At 42.9% G+C, this 22,119-nt stretch overlaps 2 protein-coding genes across 3 annotated transcripts in view; both read left to right on the forward strand.

The window, feature by feature from the left end:
* LOC306980414 (ephrin type-A receptor 2) overlaps window positions 1-14,644 on the forward strand; it is a 58,286-nt gene extending 43,642 nt beyond the window's left edge. For both annotated transcript variants that reach the window (XM_079579771.1, XM_079579772.1), the window contains 10 exons: window positions 10,894-11,086; window positions 11,236-11,336; window positions 11,422-11,550; window positions 11,625-11,702; window positions 11,788-11,880; window positions 12,403-12,524; window positions 12,822-12,931; window positions 13,628-13,787; window positions 13,872-14,008; window positions 14,238-14,644. In XM_079579771.1, the coding sequence (XP_079435897.1) occupies window positions 10,894-11,086; window positions 11,236-11,336; window positions 11,422-11,550; window positions 11,625-11,702; window positions 11,788-11,880; window positions 12,403-12,524; window positions 12,822-12,931; window positions 13,628-13,787; window positions 13,872-14,008; window positions 14,238-14,565 (1,451 nt within the window). In that variant the 3' untranslated portion in view covers window positions 14,566-14,644. The remainder of the gene's footprint in view (window positions 1-10,893; window positions 11,087-11,235; window positions 11,337-11,421; window positions 11,551-11,624; window positions 11,703-11,787; window positions 11,881-12,402; window positions 12,525-12,821; window positions 12,932-13,627; window positions 13,788-13,871; window positions 14,009-14,237) is intronic.
* A 437-nt stretch (window positions 14,645-15,081) lies between these two features.
* rab1ba (zRAB1B, member RAS oncogene family a) lies at window positions 15,082-21,582 on the forward strand. The gene is made up of 6 exons (XM_079579722.1): window positions 15,082-15,394; window positions 18,187-18,259; window positions 18,858-18,953; window positions 19,927-20,022; window positions 20,641-20,772; window positions 20,852-21,582. Exons 1-6 carry the CDS (start codon window positions 15,381-15,383, stop codon window positions 21,044-21,046), a joined length of 606 nt encoding a protein of 201 aa, XP_079435848.1. The 5' UTR covers window positions 15,082-15,380; the 3' UTR covers window positions 21,047-21,582.
* The last annotated feature ends 537 nt before the right edge of the window (window positions 21,583-22,119 follow it).

Below are 22,119 nucleotides of genomic sequence, written 5' to 3' on the forward strand. Positions count from 1 at the left end.
TGCCTCGCTTTCTGTATTTGTTCCAGTGTATCCCCCTTTTTTTACCCAGCTCTTTTTTTACTCAAATTGATACACTCATCTTCTTTGGGATAAGAACATCTCGAGGTTGTCCAAACATTATTTACAAAGACCTAAGTTGCTTGGAGGGATGGATTAGCCTAATTTCAGATATTATTATTGGGCCACAAACATTAGAACTCTTGAATATTGGCTTCAGTCTGGAACATCTCCTCCAAACTGGTAAACCATGGAGAGGAACTCTGCTAAACCGGTTTCTCTTTCGGCTTTGCTTTATTCGCCTTTTCAATGCCCGACAATAAAGTATGCTAAGAATAAGATTGTTAAAACAAAATCTGGACACAATTCAAACGGTATTTTGGCCTGCAACTTTACTCGCATAATGCTCCTTTAGCAGATAATCACTTTTTTCTCCCATCGCTCACGGATGAGGCATTTTTGGTTTGGTCCACACGTGGTGTACGGTCATTTAAAGATCTTTTTATTGACAATATCTTTGCCTCTTTCCAGCAGCTTTCGTCCAAATTCTCTATCCCAAAGCAACACTTTTTTTTAGATATTTGCAAGTCCGCAGTTTTGTTCAAAGTCATTTCCCTACATTCCCAAACTTGCCCGAAGATTCCACTTTGGACTTTTTGCTTTTGCCCTCTGCTAATTTGAAAGGATCCATTTCTCTTGTATATAATGGGATATTGTCAATACGTTCTGACACTCTTAATCAAAGTTCTTTGGGAGGGAGATTTGGGGGAGAAAATATCCGATGAAGACTGGTCTCAAATATTAAAGCGGGTTCATAAGTCCTCTATCCTCCTTCACCGAGTTTACTACACAAAGTCTCGGCTATCAAAAATATATCCCAATGTCTCACCAACGTGTGACAGATGCCAACATTCTCCAGGAAATCTTATTCACACGTTTTGGCTGTGTCCACAATTGATTCCCTATCGGACCAACATTTTTGGCATTATTTCCAAAGTGACTGGCAGGACAATAGACCCAAACCCCTTGAGTGCTTTGTTTGGAATACTTAATCGGCCACCTTCCCTCTCCACCTCACATGGCAATTCTCTTGCTTGTATGACCCTTCTAGCAAGGAGGGTCATTTTGCTAAAATGGAAATCTCTGCAACCTCCCTCTGTGACCCACTGGCTTAGGGATGTTTTATATTTTCTCAAACTGGAAAAAATACGTATGAAGCTCCATGGGTCTTGCTGGCCCGCTGTGGAATCAGCTGCCATTAGAGATTAGACAGGCCCAGTCTCTACCTGTTTTTAAATCTCTCCTAAAAACGCACCTGCTGTTGTTGTTGTACTTTTTCCTTATATTTGTACTGTAAATATTTCTATCTGTTTCTGTGTGCGGCACTTTGGCCAACTGTACAGTTCTTAAAGTGCTTAATAAATAGTTAGTATGGCATCAAAGACACAAAAACACCCACAAAGTCACAATAGACCGTACAGACAGTATCAAAGACACAAAGTTAATATTTTGTTGCAGGTCGTCTCGTGATCAGAAGGTTGCAGGTTTGAATCCCAGCTCCTGAAGGTGCCCACTGTTGTTGTGTCTTTTGACATTTTACTGATTGTTTTGTGTGATAAAATTGCACTTTTTGTCTTGATAAAGATATAAGAGCTTTGAATGCATTCAGTGGCTCGTGCTGTTTGTGTTCAGTGTTTTGCGGGCACAGTACCAGTGCGTTGGCGCTCTCTAGTGGACATGGATGAAAACGTCCTTCGTCTTCACATGGGTTCAAGAGGATTAAATAAATCATTTTAAGGATGAAAAAATAAATGAGTCTTCCTTTTTCAAAACACTCAGCAGTAAGACCGACTAAGACACACTGTAATGCTTTTCATGTTCATCTTATGCTGATTTTTCTGTTCTTTTCAGGGAGGAAAATGTGAAGACACAAGTGAAATGTTCCCATTAAGAAACAGGAAGTGCAAGTGTTCGTGATCTTCCTGGAAAATTTCGACACGATATTTCGATAGAGCCTTGTATAAACCACAGATTTGCTTGTTGCTTTTGTTTTCTATCACAATAATATAAATAAATAAAACAACTGAAAGTGATAAAGAGGCCCCTTCTAATAAGATCAGATAATACTCTCCTGGCTGGTGTTCCACAAGGCACTGTACTTGCTCTGACTTAGTTTCCTAAAAATGAAAATGTGTTTTCAGCTGTTACTATTTTAAAGCCTGTGGGAAAAACACTGTAGAAGAAGAAATGTTAGTTCTGTTTCTTTCATGACCTCTTCATGGAGGAGGAAGCTCATCTCCAAACAACCGAAAAAAGAGTGTGTGATGCAGTGAGGCAGGACAGGTAAAACCATGACACAGAAGGACTGTTGTGGACTGAAGCAGCACTGGCAGACAGACTTAATGGGTCAAAGAGGAGGAAAAATACATGTAATTCACAGTCTGGATGTACATAGGTGGGAAAAGTAAGTTAGAGTAAGTTATTTTAGAAAACAAAACAAGCAAATGTTTCAAAATGTTTCAAAACATCCAGGTTTGTTAATCTTTTATTAAACATAAAAGGATCGTCTTTGTATTAGGTTGAACTGTGGACTTAAGTTCAGTGTGATGTTTTAAGTTTGACTTGTGTCTGATTATACACATATATATTATACGTGTTACAGTATATACTGTATTGGTACAGCTCGTTGCCAAAGTGGATGAACACGTGAACTCCAAAACCACTTGGTTCAGCAGCACCCACAGGTGCCTTATCTTTGAGAATTCACTCTTTTACAGCTACGCCGTTGCCTTAAATACTTAAATAGGTAAAAGCTGCACATTGTAAGTTCATTCATGTTGTATTCATATGCAATTGTTTGTAAGGCTGAAATTAGCCGCTTAGATCCCTGTTGAAAACTGTGAAACTGAGTGGCTGATGCATGTCAAACACAGGAATATGATCATTTCTGCATTGGATCTTTGTTACTCTATAAGATAAAGATATAGTATTTCTCATGGGCTAATGATGCAAAGTGTCTGTTGGCGCCTGCACTGACTTCAGTGACTCACGGCAGCATCATCACTTACAGATTTAATCTGTGTTTGTCAGCTAAACACAGTACAAGCCATAAACAAGAATAATCATTATTTATGTATTTATTTAGATATTTTAAACCATTTTAACTTACAGGTATCCACTCTAGTATTTTGTAACATAACACTGCCATAAGCAAATGACTTTGTAATTTGTACATTTTAGTTTAAAAGTTAAGCAGGAAATAATCTCCATTTTTATATTTGCTGCAGCTTGAAGTGCATTACATCAAAAATCTGCTTAGGAAATAGACTCCGAGATCAATCATTACTGGTATCTACAGCTCAAAGCTTCGTTCACTGGTCTTTGCACTGAGAGGTTGAGTGATATGTGAGTGTATTGCAGGGGCGGACTGGCCATATGTCCGTTCTGGAAGAGCACAGAAGGGCCATTGGCTCTAGGGCCACCAGTCCTCACTCAACCGAGCTTTACCCAAATCTAAAAGCTAAAAAGAAAAGCATCAAAATAGCGAGAAAAAGAGGATGAAAACGTGAGAAAAACACGGACAAAAAAACACAACAAAAAATGATAGAAAAAAATAAAATAAAAATATGACATATATGTGGCGACGTGACGAAAAGTTTCCATCACTTTTGTAGGTCTTAGCTTTCAAATGAGGCGTTACATTGTCGATCTCCAGTCGAGGAGCTTTTAGATTTGGGTAAAGCCCAGTATAAAAAAACATGAATCTAAAAGGAATTCCGTGGAGTATGGTGCGCCACAAGGTTCAATTTTGGGACCATTATTATTTATTATTTATATTAATGAATTTGCTTCTGTTTCTACGACCACCTTTCCCGTTCTTTTTGCTGATGATACCAGTCAAAAAAATAATAATAAAAAGCCGAACTGGGGAAAATGCACTCGTTAATGTTAAGGCGGGGGGTAAGAGGTTAAAATATGTATTTGTGGAAGTGTCACAATTACGCTTATTTGGGCCAGGCTAGTCAGGGTCCAGGGCTGTTTTTCAGTCCCAGTCCGCCCCTGGTGCATTGTATTGTGTTACTGTCTGAACAAGGACATTTTACTGATTGCTTTGTGTGATAAAATTGCACTTTTTGTATTGATAAAGACATAAAAGATTTGAATGCATTCAGTTGCTCGTGCTGTTTGTGTTCAGTGTTGGCGCTCTCTAGTGGACATGGATGAAAACGCTCTTCACATGGGTTCAGCTTGAACAAATAAATAATTTTAAGGATGACAAATGAATAAATCTTCTGAACGGTTTGATTTTTTAAAACACAGCGCTGATATTGGTGAAGTACTTCTTTCACACTTTTAATGGTGTAAGAGAAAAAATAATATGCTTTAATAATAACTGTACTTCTTTCACAAAACATTTATGAGAGCATGTTAACTTTGCACAACACACTCGACCCACTGTAGTGCTTTTCATGTTCATCATACGCTGATTTTTCTGTTCTTTTTTTTTTAATCTTAAAAGGTGTGTTTGAATTTAAATATAGAAACTGCAGGGAGGAAAATGTGATGACAGAGGGGAAATTTTCAGCATCTTAAGTCCCAGAGAAACAGGAAGTGAAAGTGCTATCGAACTCCCTGGAAAACTAGAATGACAAGCTCACACTCTGGCAGAATTTAAGATGTTTTGACTATTTTTCTGAGAATATGAATGATAACACAAAACGTCTTCTTTTTCACTTAGTGGTTATGTTTAGCCATTGCTCTTTTGAAATCATAATGACAAAAGAAAGTACCAAAAATGACCTTGATCAAAAGTTTACATTCCCTGGTAATCTTGAAAAACCAAGAGATAAACTTCAGCTGAAATACAGGACACTCTGAAAAAAGTGGTGTAGCTGCTTCCAGATGCACAATAAGGAGGCACTTGATGAAAAACGGGCTGCATGGCCAAGTCTCCAGAAGAAAGCCATTACTGCAATATGCCAAACAGCACAGAGACAAGCCTCAACATTTCAGTTCTGCAAGACAGGCCAGGAATTTACAGGAACTGGAGGCTTTTTGCCAAAAAATAATGGCAATTTTTCTATCCCAGGAAATAAAGAGGCCCATCTACAACTACCACAAAAGAATCCAAGCTGTCATTGATGTTAAAGGAGGCGATACACAGGATTAAGAACTGGGGTATGTAAACTTTTGATCAGGGTCATTTTGGCAGTTTCTTTTGTCATGATTTAAAAAGAGTTAACTCCGTTGCTTGACCATAAGTGGCCTTGCACAACCACTAAGTATGAGTGACTATGTGTTATTATTTATATTCTCTGAAAAAAGGGAAATAAAGCACTTTCAAGGTATGTAAACATTTTGAGCACAACTGTATTTCGTCGGACCCTATACCATAAACCGCAGATTTGTTTGTTGCTTTTGTTTTCTATGATTATGAATAAATTAAATGATTGAATGTGATGAAAAGACCCCTAAAATAAGATAAGATACGGTAATACTCTGCTGCACTGGTGTTCCGCAAGGCACTGTCCTCACTCTAGCTCATTTTCTTAGAAATGAAAATGTGATCTAATGGTTGTTTTCAGCTATTTCCAAACCCGTGGCAAAACACTATAGAAAAGTGTTAGTTCTGTTTCTTTCATGACCTCTTATACACTTCCACTTTTTCCTTCTGTGCTGCGAGTTTGCACCATTCTTTCCCAGTCTCGCTCTCTCAGTTACATTTAACAGACTTTTATAACTTCAAAACAATACAAAGAACCACCTCATGAGAAGGACATCGCCCAAGGTGCACTAAATAAGACATTTGAATAGGATTACTGTGATGTTCAACTTTTCAATTCATCCTGGATGTGATGAGAGTTACTTCAAATACAGAATGTTGTTGTAACAAATAAACCCTCCACAATCCACTCAAACGTCTGAACTCGCATTTCTGCCAATGCCAAGATAACAGCTATGCGGAATAAGACATTTGACGGGAGGAAGTGGTTTGGTCCTCAGGAGGAGGAAGGCTCATCTCTTGGCTGTATTTAAACTGTCCTGACTCATGAAGTGGACAGTGAAGAACTGCAGAGGACTGGACACACACCGCCGCCACTGACACCGAGACGCAGCGACATGAGGAGGTTGCTGGTTCCACTCCTGCTCTGTGCCTCGGTCTGGGAGGTCAGCCTTGCCACTCAACCTCCGCCGCCAGAGGAAGGTGAGTCCGTTTACAAGTTGTCAAAGTCAAATGACGTGCTGAGGCTTGTCACGAAACGATAAGAGCTTGTATAGAAGTGTTCCATATATAAGGACAAAGGGCTGTGTTGAATATTGTCGGGATTATTGACATAAAGTCACTGTCATTTCACAGAACTAACAGTATGAGGAACATTAACGGGTCGATGTTCAACTGGACTGTCATTTCTGTTAGTGTTTTCTAACTTTTACAAACCAAGGAGTTATCTTCAGCAAAATACTACAACTAAACATGTAACAAACAATATTAATATTAATTAATGGTAATAATATATAATCGTGGCATTTGCTTTTACATCATATTAAATACTTACATTGTTTTAAGTCAATATAAAATATAATGGAATACAATATATTACATATTGACTGAATACAAGTTAACCTCTTAACCCCCACCTTACCCGAGCACATTGTCTCCAGTTATTAGCCAAGCATTACCCAAATCCAAAAGCTTTTGAGACAAGCGTTCACATGAGAAAAAAAGGAGATGAAGGCACAACAAAACAGTTATGAAAAAGCAACAAGAAATGTGTGCGACAATAACGTGACAAAAAAAACATCAAAAACAGGACAAAAAAGTTACAAAGTCACAAAAAAGAAACAAAAATGTGACAAAAGAAACAAAAACATCATAAAAAGTAACAAAAACGTGACGTAGGCCGTAAGAAATGCACTTTGTCACAGTTGGGGTTAGGTATATACAACACATAGTTTATTGTTTTAGTGCTGCCGATAGAATAGCAGTGGATATCATTTACATGTCAGTTTTGGAGTCCTAACACTGTAATACAGTATAATAAAAACAGTAAATTAGGCATAATATATATGGGCTATTTTCCAGCTTGCACCACGAGGGTCGGTTGGTGTAATGCTTCCCCTGGGGCGTAGTGCACCTCTTTGTTGTGTTATTGAGCAATTTATTTCTGAAATTTCCTATGAATCATTTGTAATGAAGAAGAAGTAGATCTTTATTTTTATCCTAAGAATAATTTAAACCGAACTAACCCTTTATGTGAAAGAGGAAGCATCATCGCCCGGATGAGACCAGATAATTATTGAGGCAAACTCTCAGAAGAACAAACTACATTTGGCCAGCCATTTACTCTAGGTTTTATTGTTTCAGTGTTTTAGTATTTAGTATATAGTAGCAATATATGTCTGCAGCACCGGGGCCCCTCAGGGCACCGTCCTCTCACCGTTTCTCTTCACCATCTACACATCGGACTTCACATACAACACGGACATCTCCAGATGATCTCCGACGACTCCGCCATCGTGGGCTGTGTGTCTAAGGGGAACGACCTGGAGTACCGGTCAGTCATCATAGACTTTGTGGACTGGTGTGAGCGCAACCACCTGTGCTTGAACATCAGTAAGACGAAGGAGATGGTGATCGACTTCACGAGGAAGCCACTACCGCACACACCGCTGAACATCCAGGGGGAGGACATTGAGGAGGTGGACAGTTTCAAGTACCTGGGTTTTCACCTCAACAATAAACTGGACTGGTCCCACAACACCAACGCCCTGTACAAGAAGGGCCAAAGTCGCCTCCACCTTCTGAGGAGACTGAGGTCGTTCGGAGTGAGCAGGCCTCTGCTCAGGACTTTTTATGACTCTGTGGTGGCCTCTGCTCTCCACTACGCTGCCGTGTGCTGGGCCCCGGGCCGCACAGAGCGGGACAAGAACAGACTGAAGAAGCTGGTCAGGAGGGCCAGCTCCGTCCTTGGCTGCCCCCTGGACTCTGTGGAGGAGGTGAGGGACAGGAGGGTGTTAGCCAAGCTCACCTCCATTGTGGACAACACCTCCCACCCACTGCACGGGACTGTAGAAGAGCTGAGCAGCTCTCTCAGTGGCAGACTGAGACACCCTCAGTGCAGGACGGAGCGCTACCGCAAAGCCTTCATCCCCACTGCTGTCAGACTGTACAATAAGACTGTAAAGTAACATGTGCAATAATCTCTGTATCAGCTGCACTTTATTAACTCTGAGTGATCTTCTTGAACGCCGACTGTAACAAGTGAATTTCTCCTTTGTGAGATCAATAAAGGATTATCTTATCTTATCTTGTCTTATCTTATCTCATATGTCATGTTGGGGACAGGCTTCTCAATTCTTCAACTAAAGGCCACATCATTAAGAAACTATTTAGAAACTGTTCAAACTGTTCAAAGCTAGAATTATGTTTCTCACTATAAAGGAAGCATTGTAATTTCCTTATGTTTACAGGGCAAAAAGTCATCACTTTAAGGTTCCAAAGTGAATGCAGACCATGATTTTGTCCCTGCATAAGTGACTGTGGCTCAGTGTTGGTTTTGCTGTTTGTTGCATCTCATCAATATTGTGTTTTTATTTGTTTAGTGGAGCTCCTACGATTGACCCAACAGAAAACATGGACATCTCCAGATAGAGGGGTTAGTCCTCCTCACTTATTGTGACAAGCGAACAGTAAATTATAACTTTACCTTTAAATGTTCATGTTATTGTTGTAATTTGTACACATCTTGGCATAAATGTTTAAAAATAACGATTTCTCTTTTGCAGTTTAACCAGATTAAGTCTGTGCTTCAGGCCTGTAATCAACAACCCAGAAAAAGTGTCCTGAGTAAATGGATAAAACGAGGAGAGGCCAATCATCTGTTACTGGACATAAGTGTTGCCCAGGGGCAGGAGACCTCTGGCCAGCCTGACCCATTGCAGGTCTACCTACTGGACTCAGACTACCCCAGGACAGAGCTGTCAGAGCACAGTACAAGGCTGGACCTCAGGGCATCCCAGCCGTTCCCGTCATCTGTTACCACACTAAGTCAAGAGCTCCAGTCCTCCAGTAACTACAGGAATCAGTCTCTGGGCCCTGTCACGCGTGCCGGCTTCCAGCTGGGCCTGTCCTACACTGGGACATGTGCACTGGTCTCCTCCATTCGGGTCTACTACAGGAGGTGTCCTGATATGGTGCTGGCCCTCAGCTCCTTCTCTAGGGCCGCGGCTGGCTCGGGGGAAGTGAGAGGCTCCTGTGTGCCGGGGGCAGAGGAGGTGGCCCCTCCTGTCAGAGAGTGCACTGTGGAGGGAGTGTGGGGGCCCCAGAAAGGACAGTGTGTCTGCAGACCGGGACACCAGCCTGTCGCGGACTCCTGCCAGGGTACGAAACCAGGGCGTTTATTAACGTGTTGACCGGACACAGGTCTGACACACACAGCCAGTGAGACCCCAGTGTCACTGCTCACACCTCTGTAAAATAAAGGCCTCTTGTTAAAAGGACATGAGCTGTTCAACATTGTACTTCTGAATCAATGCTGTACACGACTAAAGTTTAATATCGCATTAAATTGATATTAATATCTGCTGTATTATTATTCTACTCTGATGAACAATCAAGCCGATATTTTAAATTGCATAGGTGATCACTTTTTAAATGTTTCTTTATTTCTTCCAGCATGTGGAATAGGGTTCTACAGAGCGGCCAATCAGAGCGAGGGGTGTCAGAAGTGCCCTCCACACAGTGGGACCGACAGAGAGGGCTCTGACAAGTGTGACTGTGTCGCGGGCTTCAGCCGCCTGCCCAGTGACCCCCCTGAACTGGGCTGCACAAGTAAGAACAAGATATTTATGCTGTTTGAGTTCAGCTTTCATGCCATGTCTTTAATGTAAATGCCTTATGACCACAGAACCTCCCTCAGCTCCAGTGAATCTGACCGTCCATCACTATAACGACTCACTGCTGATGCTTTGGTGGGACGCTCCTCTTGACGGGGGGGGCAGGTCAGAGATGACCTACCGTGTCCTGTGTGAAAGTCGAGAGCAGGATGGGGGCCAGTGGGAGACGTGTGATGACGGAGTGTTTGTCCTGCCTGACTCAAACAGCCTGACCTCTACTTCAGTGAACCTGACTGGAGTCAGTCCACACCAGCACTACAGGCTGTCAGTGCAGGCCCGCAATAACATATCCGACCTGAAGGGGGCGGAGCACGCGTCCACTGCCACTGTCACTATTCACAGATGTAAGAAAAGAATACAGAAATACTGTAACCCGCATTATGCAACTTTTTATGTGAAAAAAAAGTTGACATTTGTGCGTATTTGACCTTGTAGTGACCCAGCGGCTGTCTGAGTGGTCAGCATGGCGCCTTTACTTTCCATCACAGTGGTCTCTAAGACTCACTCACCAGAAAACCTACAAAGCAATTGATCCTGGAGCGTCCTGGAGACCACTGTGATGGAAAGTAAAGGCGCTATGCTGACCACTCAGACAGCCGCTGGGTCCCTGGGTCACTACAAGGTCAAATACGCACAAATGTCCCCCAAGAAATATTTGCACAAAAAGTTGCAAAATGTGCCTTTAAGGTCGCACATCAATAACATAACTATAAAGTAAAGCTACTTCGAGCCTAAAACATGACTGAATCCATTTAAATCCAGTCGCAGAAGCAAAAACATTTGTATCTATTTGCTGAAACCCACTTTCACGTCTCATTATGTGTAACCACACGTCACATTAGCAGATCTCAAGAGGTTTCTCACATTTCACTAACACACAACAAAACATGTGTCACGGGTCAGTTAGGACATGGAACAAGACTATTCACTCTGACGCTTTTTATCTGGCTTTAATGTGTATTTTGTTCCCCATTATCAGTAGCTGTGTGTGTTTTCCAGTGAGAGCGCCCCCGGTGGAAACAATAGTCCATATCACCCAGACTCCTGTTGCAGCGGTCCATGTGACCATGCCTCAGCCGCACAGGGGCCTGTTCCTGTGGACCACTGTGGGGGTTCTGTTCGGAGTCTTGTTCCTCCTGGCTGTCGTCCCTTCAGCTGTGTGTATCATGCAACAAAAGCACTCCAGACTCAGGTAATTATGCATTTATAACTGAACTTTATTTAAGTCCTGTCAGCAAAGGATGGTTATAGAACATTAGTTTGCTCAAGGAGTCACTGCAGTGGTTTCAATTTGTACATTTTCGACACATATTCATCACTATCTAATTATGAAATGTGCAGTTTGCCCAGGTTGGAGCAGGAAGTGGAGCTGTTGCCCATACACCCTGGGATTTCATACACACGTCCCCAGCAGGCCGAGGTCGTCCCACCACAGGGAAGCGGTGAGTCTCCATGCACTCTCCCTGATGTGAGTGAACACACTATTCAGCCCTTCTGACCAACGCCACCCTTTTGTCTGACCGTCAGCGGTGCAGCAGGCGGGAGGAGACAGCGTGCTGCATCTGCTGCAGGGCCTCGGGGCACGGCTGGCCGACTCTCTGGTAGGGGTGATGGTGGAGAGGGATCAGCTCACTCTGGGCAAGGAGCTCGGCAAAGGTGTGCTCAGAAACTCAAGGACAACATTTGGACGTCCCACCTGTCTGCTCACGTTGAGGTGGATGTTTTTGCAGGGGAGTTTGGCTCAGTGTATGAGGCAGTGTTTGCTCAGGACGATGTGACCACGAAGGTCGCCGTGAAGACCATGAGAGGTATATATATATACGATTAGTAATACCGATGACATTTATATTGTTACATGTGTTTTACAGATATACACTTTTTGTCTTCACACAGTTGGATTTCACTCCCAGGAAGACCTCCACGAGTTTCTGAGGGAGGCTGAGATCATGAAGAACTTTGACCATGACAATGTGGTCCGGCTGCTCGGTGAGAAGCAAAAGAACTCATTAAAACAAATAAAAAACTATTACTACGTAGCTTTCAACGTTTGCTGTTTCCCCTCCAAAATACACACATTTTATCCTGCAATTTCCGCTGAGAAATTTCAAAGGACCACAACATATTCCAAACCAGTTGTACAGTACTAAGTATATTTCACAAAAGTAATATCGATTCACCACATTTTCATATGACACCATTAAAAAGTGGGGCATCATCTAAAAATGCGGGACAGAGGCTTTAATGGAAATGCTGTTCAACCCGAAAGAGGGACAGCTGTCGCCCTACTTCTGAAAGAGACGGCCCCCTGTATCTGGGCGGGTTCACATATTTATCCCCCCATCTTGAACATGACACAGGAGAATAATCCGAAGACCTCTAAGAAAACAGCTGTCCTGTGTCCTATAATGGCTCGCTCCTTGCTGTGTAAAGTCCGTTTGTTTCCCTGGCCTGTTGCTGCCCTCTACTGCCTAACACCAGGACACAGAACATGTGAAAATGTCTCTTCAGGGGTGACTTTACAGCGAGGCCCGGACAGCCCTGTGCCCGTCCCTCTGGTCATTCTTCCCTACATGAAACACGGAGACCTGCGGCGCTTCCTCATCGCCACGCGCTACGGAGACATCCCCATGGTACGATCTGATGTGGAGAAACAACCTGGTTTTAGCTTTGAGAGATTCACACGTCAAAAGCACGCATGAAAGGGACAAGCATTTGCTGACTGTTCTTGGTTAAAAACAGCATTTCCTTCCTTTTATTATGATGACTTCTTCTTTATCATGGAATATTCATTATGATTGCAAAATGTGTGTTGTTTCAGTGCTCTTGCAAAACCCGTAAAGCAATGTCCGCAAGCATTAAGAAGTACAGAGTGTTGGTGTGAGTTCATGCTATTATATTATTGATTATGTATATTATCTCTGTTCCAGTTCGTGCCTCACCAGACTCTCCTGCGCTTCATGGTGGACATCGCTGAGGGGATGGACTATCTGAGCTCCCAGGGTTTTCTGCACAGAGACCTGGCTGCCCGTAACTGCATGTGAGTTTAACAATACAACATGGCAATGCTGAGTTTCCATAAAGCAGACTCTAAAGTGTCTCGGACTTGTTTTAGTCTCGTGGCTGTCCCGCAGAGGTACTCCGAATGTCAGGGAGATGCGGAAGCCAAACTCCTCCAGAAGAGGGCGCTGTGCACATTAAATGCATGATTTTTAAGAAAGGTGCATTGATCAGGATTTCATAGGCCGATTTTGATCTGCTGATGTCGATCACATGGGCTCAATTAACCTACAGTATTGTCATTTATAATATGTATATATATACTTTATCGGTTTCAATATATTTCTTACCTTTTATATTTTTGATATTATACAGTATATTGGCTGCAAATCTGTATATTGTCCTGCCTTATTTCAGTGCATAATAACTAGGGCACTTTACTTTTAATACTAATGCTGAGGATATGAAAAAATAGCTCTGGTTAAGACAATGTTTGCCTTTTTTATCAGATGTACAATGTTTTAACTCCATACTCTGTTCAAACAGGCTTTGATAAGCACTGATGCTGTCTTATATTGGTGCAAGTGTAGCCTTAAATCAACGACTCCTTGTTTGCCCATGATGACTAGAGCCCTGTCCTCCATCATTGGTATTCCACTGTGCCTGGTCCAGGCGACGGAAGCCTCGCGAAAAGCACAAAATGTTCAAAGGGCAAATGCGTTTGATGTGTCCACAGGTTAGGCGATGACCTCAGGGTGTGTGTGGCAGACTTCGGTCTTTCCAGACAAATCTTGGACAGTAATTATTACCGACAAAAAGACGCCATCCGAGTTCCTATTAAATGGATGGCCTTAGAGAGTTTGTTGGAGTCCGTCTACACCACCAAGAGTGATGTGGTGAGTTGCAGCCAGTGTGTTTTAGAAATATGTACAAGACAGGCCAATACATATGTAGAACATTGTGTGTTTTTGTCCTTGCAGTGGTCATTTGGAGTCACCATGTGGGAGATTGTGTCCCGTGGGAGGACACCATATTCTGGGGTTCATAACTATGAACTTCCCGATCTGCTGCAGATGGGACACAGGCTCAAAGCTCCAGACGACTGCGGCACCAAACTGTAGGTTTCTGGAGCTATTATGACCCTAGGAGTTCTCTTGGAAAGTTTTATTCAGGAAAATACAGAGGAAGAGCATTTAAAATGATTAAGCTGGACTTTGGTTACAACAAAACAAAGTTTACATTTTTTTTGTTCATCTATGATTAAAATTTTGAATATATGAACATTTTAGGTAATATGTCTTCTTTGATTATATCACTTTGCTGACTGTTCTCCTTTCTGTGTTCAGGTGGGAGGTGATGTACAGCTGCTGGGAGGGGCAGCCCACTCAGAGGCCAAGCTTCAGAGAACTTGCTGACAAACTTAAAGCTATTCTGTCAGAACTGCCTCCTCTCGAGGCTTGTCAGGAGGCCACCTACATAAACCAGGGCCTGGAGGCTGCGGCTACAGCTGTCTACCTGAATCCACAGAGTGTTTATAGAGAAAGCACCAAGGAGAACCTCTACCTGAGTGCACCTGTGGGGGCTACTGCTGCTCACCCACAAGAGGACAATATGGAACACGAGGAAGGATACATCAAGTGTATTGCTGGTTCAGCTGTTGGAGATTTTTTGTAAATAATTTGTGTAAATAATATTAATCTGAGAGCGTACACTTTTGCCACTTTTGTAACAGTACATAGACTCTTGAGCTTGGGATTGTCAACGCAAATGTCTGACATTCCTGTTGCATTTCATTATAAACCAAAAGAGGTTTAAAAAATTAAAATACTGGAATTATTTAATGCCATTTCATAACTCAGCTGGTTCAATCCAATCCAACTTTATTTATATAGCACATTTCAACAGAATGCACAAACAAGGTACAATGTAAACAATAAATTAAAAATATGTAAAAACCTATAAAAACAGTAAAAAATAAATAAATAAATGTTTACTCTTTTGATACTAATAAAAAGTGAAAAGTCATGTTATTATGGTATGATTAATTATTTATGTATTTTAAATTTTGTACAGTTTAATCTTCGTTTACCTAAAGAATTGGAAAAGTCTACGTCGAATGCGGCGACGTCGTCTGAACTACAACTCCCAAGATCCATCGCTACTTTATTTTGAACTGCCACGTCACGTTGCGTCACTACCGCACATGCGCAGTGTTCTTGAACCTCTACCAAGCAGCGGACACGGAGCGGCTGGAAAAGGGATAAAATACTCGGATCTAACGCAGAACGACGGGGTTACGTCCGCTTGATTTGTGGATATTTGATCGAATTGAAGCTTAATAAAGCGAATTTAGAAGTGGGCAGTGAGACAGACTTCCAAATCGTGTTTTAAGTGCCTCGGATACCCGGACCTACTAGTCATCTTTTTTGCCGGAGTCGGAAGGAAGGAAGAGACGGTTTACCGACGGAAAAACACATCACCGTGACACCATGAATCCTGAATAGTGAGTTTTACCTCGACAATGCGCTTTATTCTAACGTCTTGAAACCCCACTACGGCAACTCCCTAACCCCTAACACACCAGTCCCGTATTCCTTTCGTTTTCAGCTGTAATTTTGTCCAACAGGGCGCGGACTGCTGCCTGTTTCATGTGTCAGTCTCGATAACGCGTTTTTGCTCGGCGTCAGCTGACAGATCCCTCGTCTCTGGTCTCCGGGTGTCACGGGACAAACAAAAAACGCGACGAAAACCATCGGGAATTAAAGCTACGGTCGCTGGGAACTCGCATCGAAGCTAGCCGGACAATTTGCTGACGTTTCGCGTAGTTAGCCGATTGTGTTGCAACATATGTGGCACGGGGTATGTAAGCAGATACTGACACGGCTAGCTGCTAGCCGAGTCACAGCCACACTGCGCGTTTATTTGAATATCCAGGGCTCGTGATGACGTGACTTTAGTTTATTTACTTATTATAGCATGACATCTGCGTTTCTTGGATCGCCTTCTTCGGCCACGTACAGAGTCAGACGTCCCATTCACGTATCGGGCCGTCGTTGCCATGGACACCCCTTACTGGACGTGTTGTTTCCTTGTCGTGGAGCGTGTCATTGTAGCTCCAGCCACCCGATACTCGGGGGCGGCAGATGTGAGATGACAGCGGGATCCTTCGGGCTGTAGCCCTTTGAAACGTCACACACCGAGGAGTGAACCCTGCTCGACTCGTTGGCTAACACCTCCACACCCATAGCACACATTTAAGCCTCCAACTGTGCGTGTTAGCTGTCAAAATAGTCATTCAGCTGCAAACTGCGTGATCAGAAACTCGATAAATAAGAATACATAAGTGGCACCGGCCTCTTTGTAAGTACAGGTGATAGGGAGTAACTTCAGAGTGATTGTGTAATCTTGTGTAGCCTAGTAAACTAGTAAATAAGGCATGGCAAGTTTATTTGTACAGCAGAAAGTGCTGACGGAAGAAGGAAGTGTCAAAGTACATAAAACTAAAAACTATGTTCCATAAAATCAAAACACAGCTGTCATCATTTTATAAAGTTCATTTAAAAGCAAAGACTGGACATAACTCGAGCACAAGCAGAAATTCCTCCTTTAATTTATTTTTTAAATCAATTTGTAACCACAGCCAACATAATCAGATTGTTTTTGCTAGCCCCCAAAATGTTTAGTTCAACAGTGATCTTGAAGAATTCCTCTTTAAGTAGTAGAAAGCAGAAAAGGAAATTCAAAAGCCTTCATAATTTCACACCTTTCAGCAGACAGTGCTAATGTTTGGATTATTCTAATTTGAAAGCTTGTGGCCATGGCCCCTTCTATCTCCTGTACATCACTACACTTTATGTCTGCACTAACTGTTTAGAAAATCAAATTAGCCTCACTGTGTTGTGTTGTGCGTACGATGTTCTGATGAAAGTAGGACAAAATAGGAGTCGCTGGACTTTCAAGCACATAAAGTGGACTCTCGTGACCTTCCATTAGAGAAGAGCTGCATTTTACTTCAAAGGAGATTGACTGCTGTTGACCCCTACTTCTGCTTACTTAACTGTGCATTTGTTGTGAACTGCCAGTGATAAACAGGGTCCCTATCAGGTTCCATCTCACGAGAATAGCACAGGTATTGAGCAATTCTCTGGAATGACCAGAGCCTCTGTCATGTCCATGTGATGTTGTTTATACCAGTGGTTCTCAATGGATGGCATCGGGACCCACTATTACCTCTGACTCCAAGCTGTGACCCAAATAAGGATTTCATTCGTTATATAAAACATAAACACTGGAATTTCTAGCAAATTATTGTTAAATGAACATTGAATAAGCCTGTAAAGCTGAAATCGTGGTCAAAACAGCTCAAACATTTCATAGGCTTATCTTAATAACTGTAAGTAGATACATTTTGATAAAAAATCCCAGGGAAAGGCCCGTGACCCACTTTTATGGGCCATACTTGCTCTGCCTGATCCTGTCAGATCCCAGAAGCTCAGCAGGAAGAGCCTGGTCGGTTCTTGGATGGGAGACCGTTTGGAAACACCAGGAAGTGAATGTAATGAGTGAGTGGTTGGTGGTCGCCGTAGGGGCTGACAGCACAGACTGGTTGCCTCGCTTCCGTTGGTCTACCCAAGGCACCTGTGGCTACAACAGTAGCTTACCACCTCTGAGTATGGTGTGAATGAATAATGACGACAGTGTAGTGCATTGAGAAACTTGGTAATACAGGCTAGTAAAATGCAATACGTGTCAGCCAATATCATTATCTTTTGATGACTTCTGCTCGCTGAAAAACTTAGGATTTGTGTTTAATTTGAATGGAACATGTCGTGTTATAACAGTTTGGTAAAATATCGTGACTTGAATCGTGCAGCTCTAGTCTTGACCCGCCATTTGAGAACCACTGGTTTAAACCATTCCTGCATTTGCTGACTACAGTTTCTAAAAGGCTGTAGTATCATTATCATTATTATTCAATTCTTTGTTTGCGAGAAACCTGACATTTGTTTTGTCATCCAAAAATCCTAAATATTTACTTCCAGGTTGCGACGTATGTGCGCTCCGTATCTTCGGCATCTGCGGCATTGGGTTTCTGTCAGGAATGTTCACTGTGAGCTTTCAAAAGTACTTTGAAAACAATATCCATGGACTCCTGCTGACTGCGGATAATCACATGCACTAAAGCACTGTGGTGTTACAAAGCGCTTGATTGTTTCCTTTTAATTAACAAGGTTATAGCAGACGACCATGACCCTATTTTCTCCTCCAGTGACTCTTGTTGTCTTGTTGTTCCAGTGACTATCTGTTCAAGCTCCTGCTCATTGGAGACTCCGGTGTGGGAAAGTCCTGTCTGCTGCTGCGATTTGCTGTAAGTAGGGCCATCTCACGCTTTTCCTGGAAAACCTGGGCGGCACTTATCAATTTTCACAACAAGAAAAACCCTTCAGTGAAATTCCGCCATAACATACAGTAAATGCAGCAAGTATTTGGACACGGAGGTTGTTCTGAAGCAGCTTTTCGAAATGTTTCAGTGTCAGGTGTACAATCTTTTGTGTTGTACTGTTCTGATAACACATAGATAGCGGTGCTTACTGTATGTGCTATTACAACTGTTGCTGTGACTCAACAGCTCTGGGTATGAACTATTTCCCTCACAAGCAGTATTTGAATGAGGGACATCTAGAGGTGTAATAAGTAATTTCTTCTAATCCACATAAGTGTAGTTTTACTGGGATTATCTGTTGAGAACCGTAACAAAAGAACAAAAGCAGAAATACTTGACATGTGAGGACCAGCACTCCCTTTTACTTTTTACTTTTGAAGCAGTCCGGTTTAGTTTAGCTCCAATACACGTCGAATATACACCCTGTGCTATAAAATCATAACTGCGAGCCAGGGCATTTATGAAACGATTCTAAACCCTGTCTTTCGATTGTATATAAATGTCCCGTTGTGCTGGCTCACAGGATGACACCTACACAGAAAGCTACATCAGCACGATCGGAGTGGACTTCAAGATCCGCACCATCGAGTTAGACGGCAAGACCATCAAACTGCAGATCGTAAGTGCCCAGAGCTCACACAGAGCTCTCACCTGAGCTCGGCCTTACCTAGAGCCATTGCTGTTAAAACACTGGTCTGTGTGCGCGTGTGTGTAAATGGATCCTGTTTCATTGTGGAGAACAGGCAGCGTCCTCACTCTGTCCTGCTGTGTGTCTCACTGCTACACAGAGCAAACAAACATGGCCGAAGATCACCATTCAGCTTCTATTGTGCGGAAGATTCATTTATCTGAGTTACGGCAAGATAATGAGTATCTTTGTGCAGTTTATCAAACGAGATGGATGACAGGCTCTGTTTCCATATGTATTGAAAACTATTGCTGTAGTTTGGGATTTGCAATATATTCATTTAGTTTAGTTTACTTGTATTTGCCTGGTGAAAACGGGAGCGCCTGAGACCTGGCTCACAACAGATCATTACTCCCACAAGTCTGGTTCTAAACCATTCACAGCTGTTAACCTGAAACACATCTCTCAAATGCAGAGTGTTGAGCGAGTTGATATGCTGAGTTGATATATATGTTTTTTCTTTCTTACATAGCCATTAGCCACCATTGTTTTTGGCAAAGATGGTCCATGTGTTTCTCTGAGGTCAGTAACACCTATCGGAGCTCAAGGAATTGAAACAAAGTTCCAGCCTGCAGCTCATAGGATTGGAAATGGCTGTAGTCTTGGAGCAGGCGAGGCAGCCGTAGAGATTGATGGTAGAGTTTAAGGTCAAAAACACATTGGTTACTGTTACTTTAACGTTGATGCAGGTCAGGGCAGAGCAGCTGCAGATCTGAGGGAGAAGGAAATGTGTCAGCAGTTGTGTTAATGCTCTTTGCTCTACAATGGGGCTGAGGAGGAAATAAAGTTAGAGGTGCTTCATGTTGGTTAACACAGTGCAGTTCATTCAAATTACGATTACATTTATTTTACTAATCAAATGCAAAATGAACACAATCGACAAATAACTTGTTTTGTTTCCTAGTGGGACACTGCAGGTCAGGAGAGGTTCCGCACCATCACCTCCAGTTACTACAGAGGAGCACACGGCATCATTGTGGTCTACGATGTGACGGATCAGGTCAGATTCTTTTACAGCAGGAGTAAATCCACTGAGGTCCAAACGGAAAACAATGTGTTTCTCCTCTTTGCTCTTTTCAACTCACTGAGTCCTGGTTTAGTCCTGGTTTAGTCCTGGTTTAGTCCTGGTTTAGTCCTGGCTTAGTCCTGGTTTAGTCCTGGCTTAGTCTTGGCTTAGTCCTGGTTTAGTCCTGGTTTAGTCCTGGCTTAGTCCTGGTTTAGTCCTGGCTTAGTCTTGGCTTAGTCCAGGCTTAGTCCTGACTTAGTGCTGGTTTAGTCCTGGTTTAGTCCTGGCTTAGTCCTGGTTTAGTCCTGGCTCAGTCCTTGCTCAGTCCTGGCTCAGTCCTGGCTTAGTCCTGGCTTAGTGCTGGTTTATTGCTGGTTTAGTACTGGTTTAGTCCTGGTTTAGTCCTGGTTTAGTGCTGGTTTAGTCCTGGCTTAGTGCTGGTTTAGTCCTGGCTTAGTCCTGGCTTAGTTCTGGCTTAGTACTGGTTTAATCCAGGTTTAAATTCCGGTTTAGTCCAGGTCCAGACTTGCTTGCAGCTGATTGGAAACATTTGCGCTGATCCAAGACAACATTATTGTGTTTGAAAGACTGTGTCCACTCTGATATTCACAGGAATCCTATAACAACGTGAAGCAATGGCTACAAGAAATCGACCGCTACGCTAGTGAAAATGTTAACAAGCTTCTAGTTGGCAACAAGTGTGACCTTACCACGAAGAAAGTAGTGGACTACACAACAGCCAAGGTAGGACTTCAAATCGTCGAAACGGGCTGCACATTATAATCAAAAACTCATTTCCTCTGCTCTTTTCTGTTTACTCAAGGAGTTTGCCGACTCCCTGGCCATCCCCTTCCTGGAGACCAGCGCAAAGAACGCCACCAACGTAGAGCAAGCGTTCATGACCATGGCGGCGGAGATCAAGAAGCGCATGGGCCCCGGGGCCACAGCCGGCGGGGACAAACCCAACCTCAAAATCGAGAGCACCCCAGTCCGGCAGTCCAGCGGGGGCTGCTGTTAAAGGACCCCGACCCCACGACGCCTCCTCCACTTCCACCATCTCACACTCAGACCGGCCATTCTTCAGCTACCGCATCTCTGTCGCCCCCTGTGGGAGTGGAGGAACACGCAGATTCAATTCTCCATGACTGAACGGGACCTCGTCGAGCAAAAGCGGAAAGGGGGGGGGGGGGGGAGTGCGCCGCGCCTGCTTTCAACACGGGACAGCAGACAGTTGAAGAGTGGCTTCTCGATTTTAGTGGGAAACGGGGGTGGGGGGGCGAGAGTGATTTCTTAACGTACAGGCACACACGGTCCCCTTTTACATACATTTTTGCAAAACAATATTTATTTGCAGCTTTTATTTACTTCATCTCATACTATATAACACATTTGGTAATTGCATTTTTTTACCTCCCATGATTCATCTCTGCATATATTTAGCCGGACGAACCTCTGCAAGTTTTCATTCCCTTTTTTCCGCAACCGTTTCAATTCGTCACACTGTTACATCTAAACATGGCTAATTCACCTTTTTTTTCCTTTTTTTTTTTTTCTTAAATTGCAGCTTTGTGAAAACATCGTGTAAAAGGGGCGGAGGAGCAAAAATGAAGGTAGTTTTCGGCCACACAGCGCTCTCTCTCTCTCCAAGCTGCGTGGGTCTCGCTATTTATCGACGACTCGACAGGGAAAAGCCCGACCGCCGAGCCTTCTGCCTGTCAATCACCCACACTCTGTTCTCTCTGTCTCTCTCTCTCTCTCTCCCAACCTCAAAACCTGCTTCAGTGCATGGACTTAAATGATTTTTACACCACTCGAAAAGAAACGGCCGCTTCTGTAGTTTATGACGCCATACTCCCACTCTTGGCTTGTAATTGCCTGACAAAAGTAGCGGCTTCCTGTCGTGCCTGACAATTTCCGCGCAGGGCTAGCCGCTAAAAAGCTAACCGGGCTAATCATTTCTCGGCTCGTTCCACAAACCCATGCCTTTTGTAAATAATTTATACTCCACCAAACGGTAAACAACGTCACCTTTTTTTCTTTCTTTCTTTCTTTTTTTTAAATGGAGAGAGTTTTGTTGAAATAGAGCTTGCC

The sequence above is a fragment of the Gobius niger genome, assembly GCF_951799975.1.
Source record: "Gobius niger genome assembly, chromosome: 21".
Taxonomy (NCBI): domain Eukaryota; kingdom Metazoa; phylum Chordata; class Actinopteri; order Gobiiformes; family Gobiidae; genus Gobius; species Gobius niger.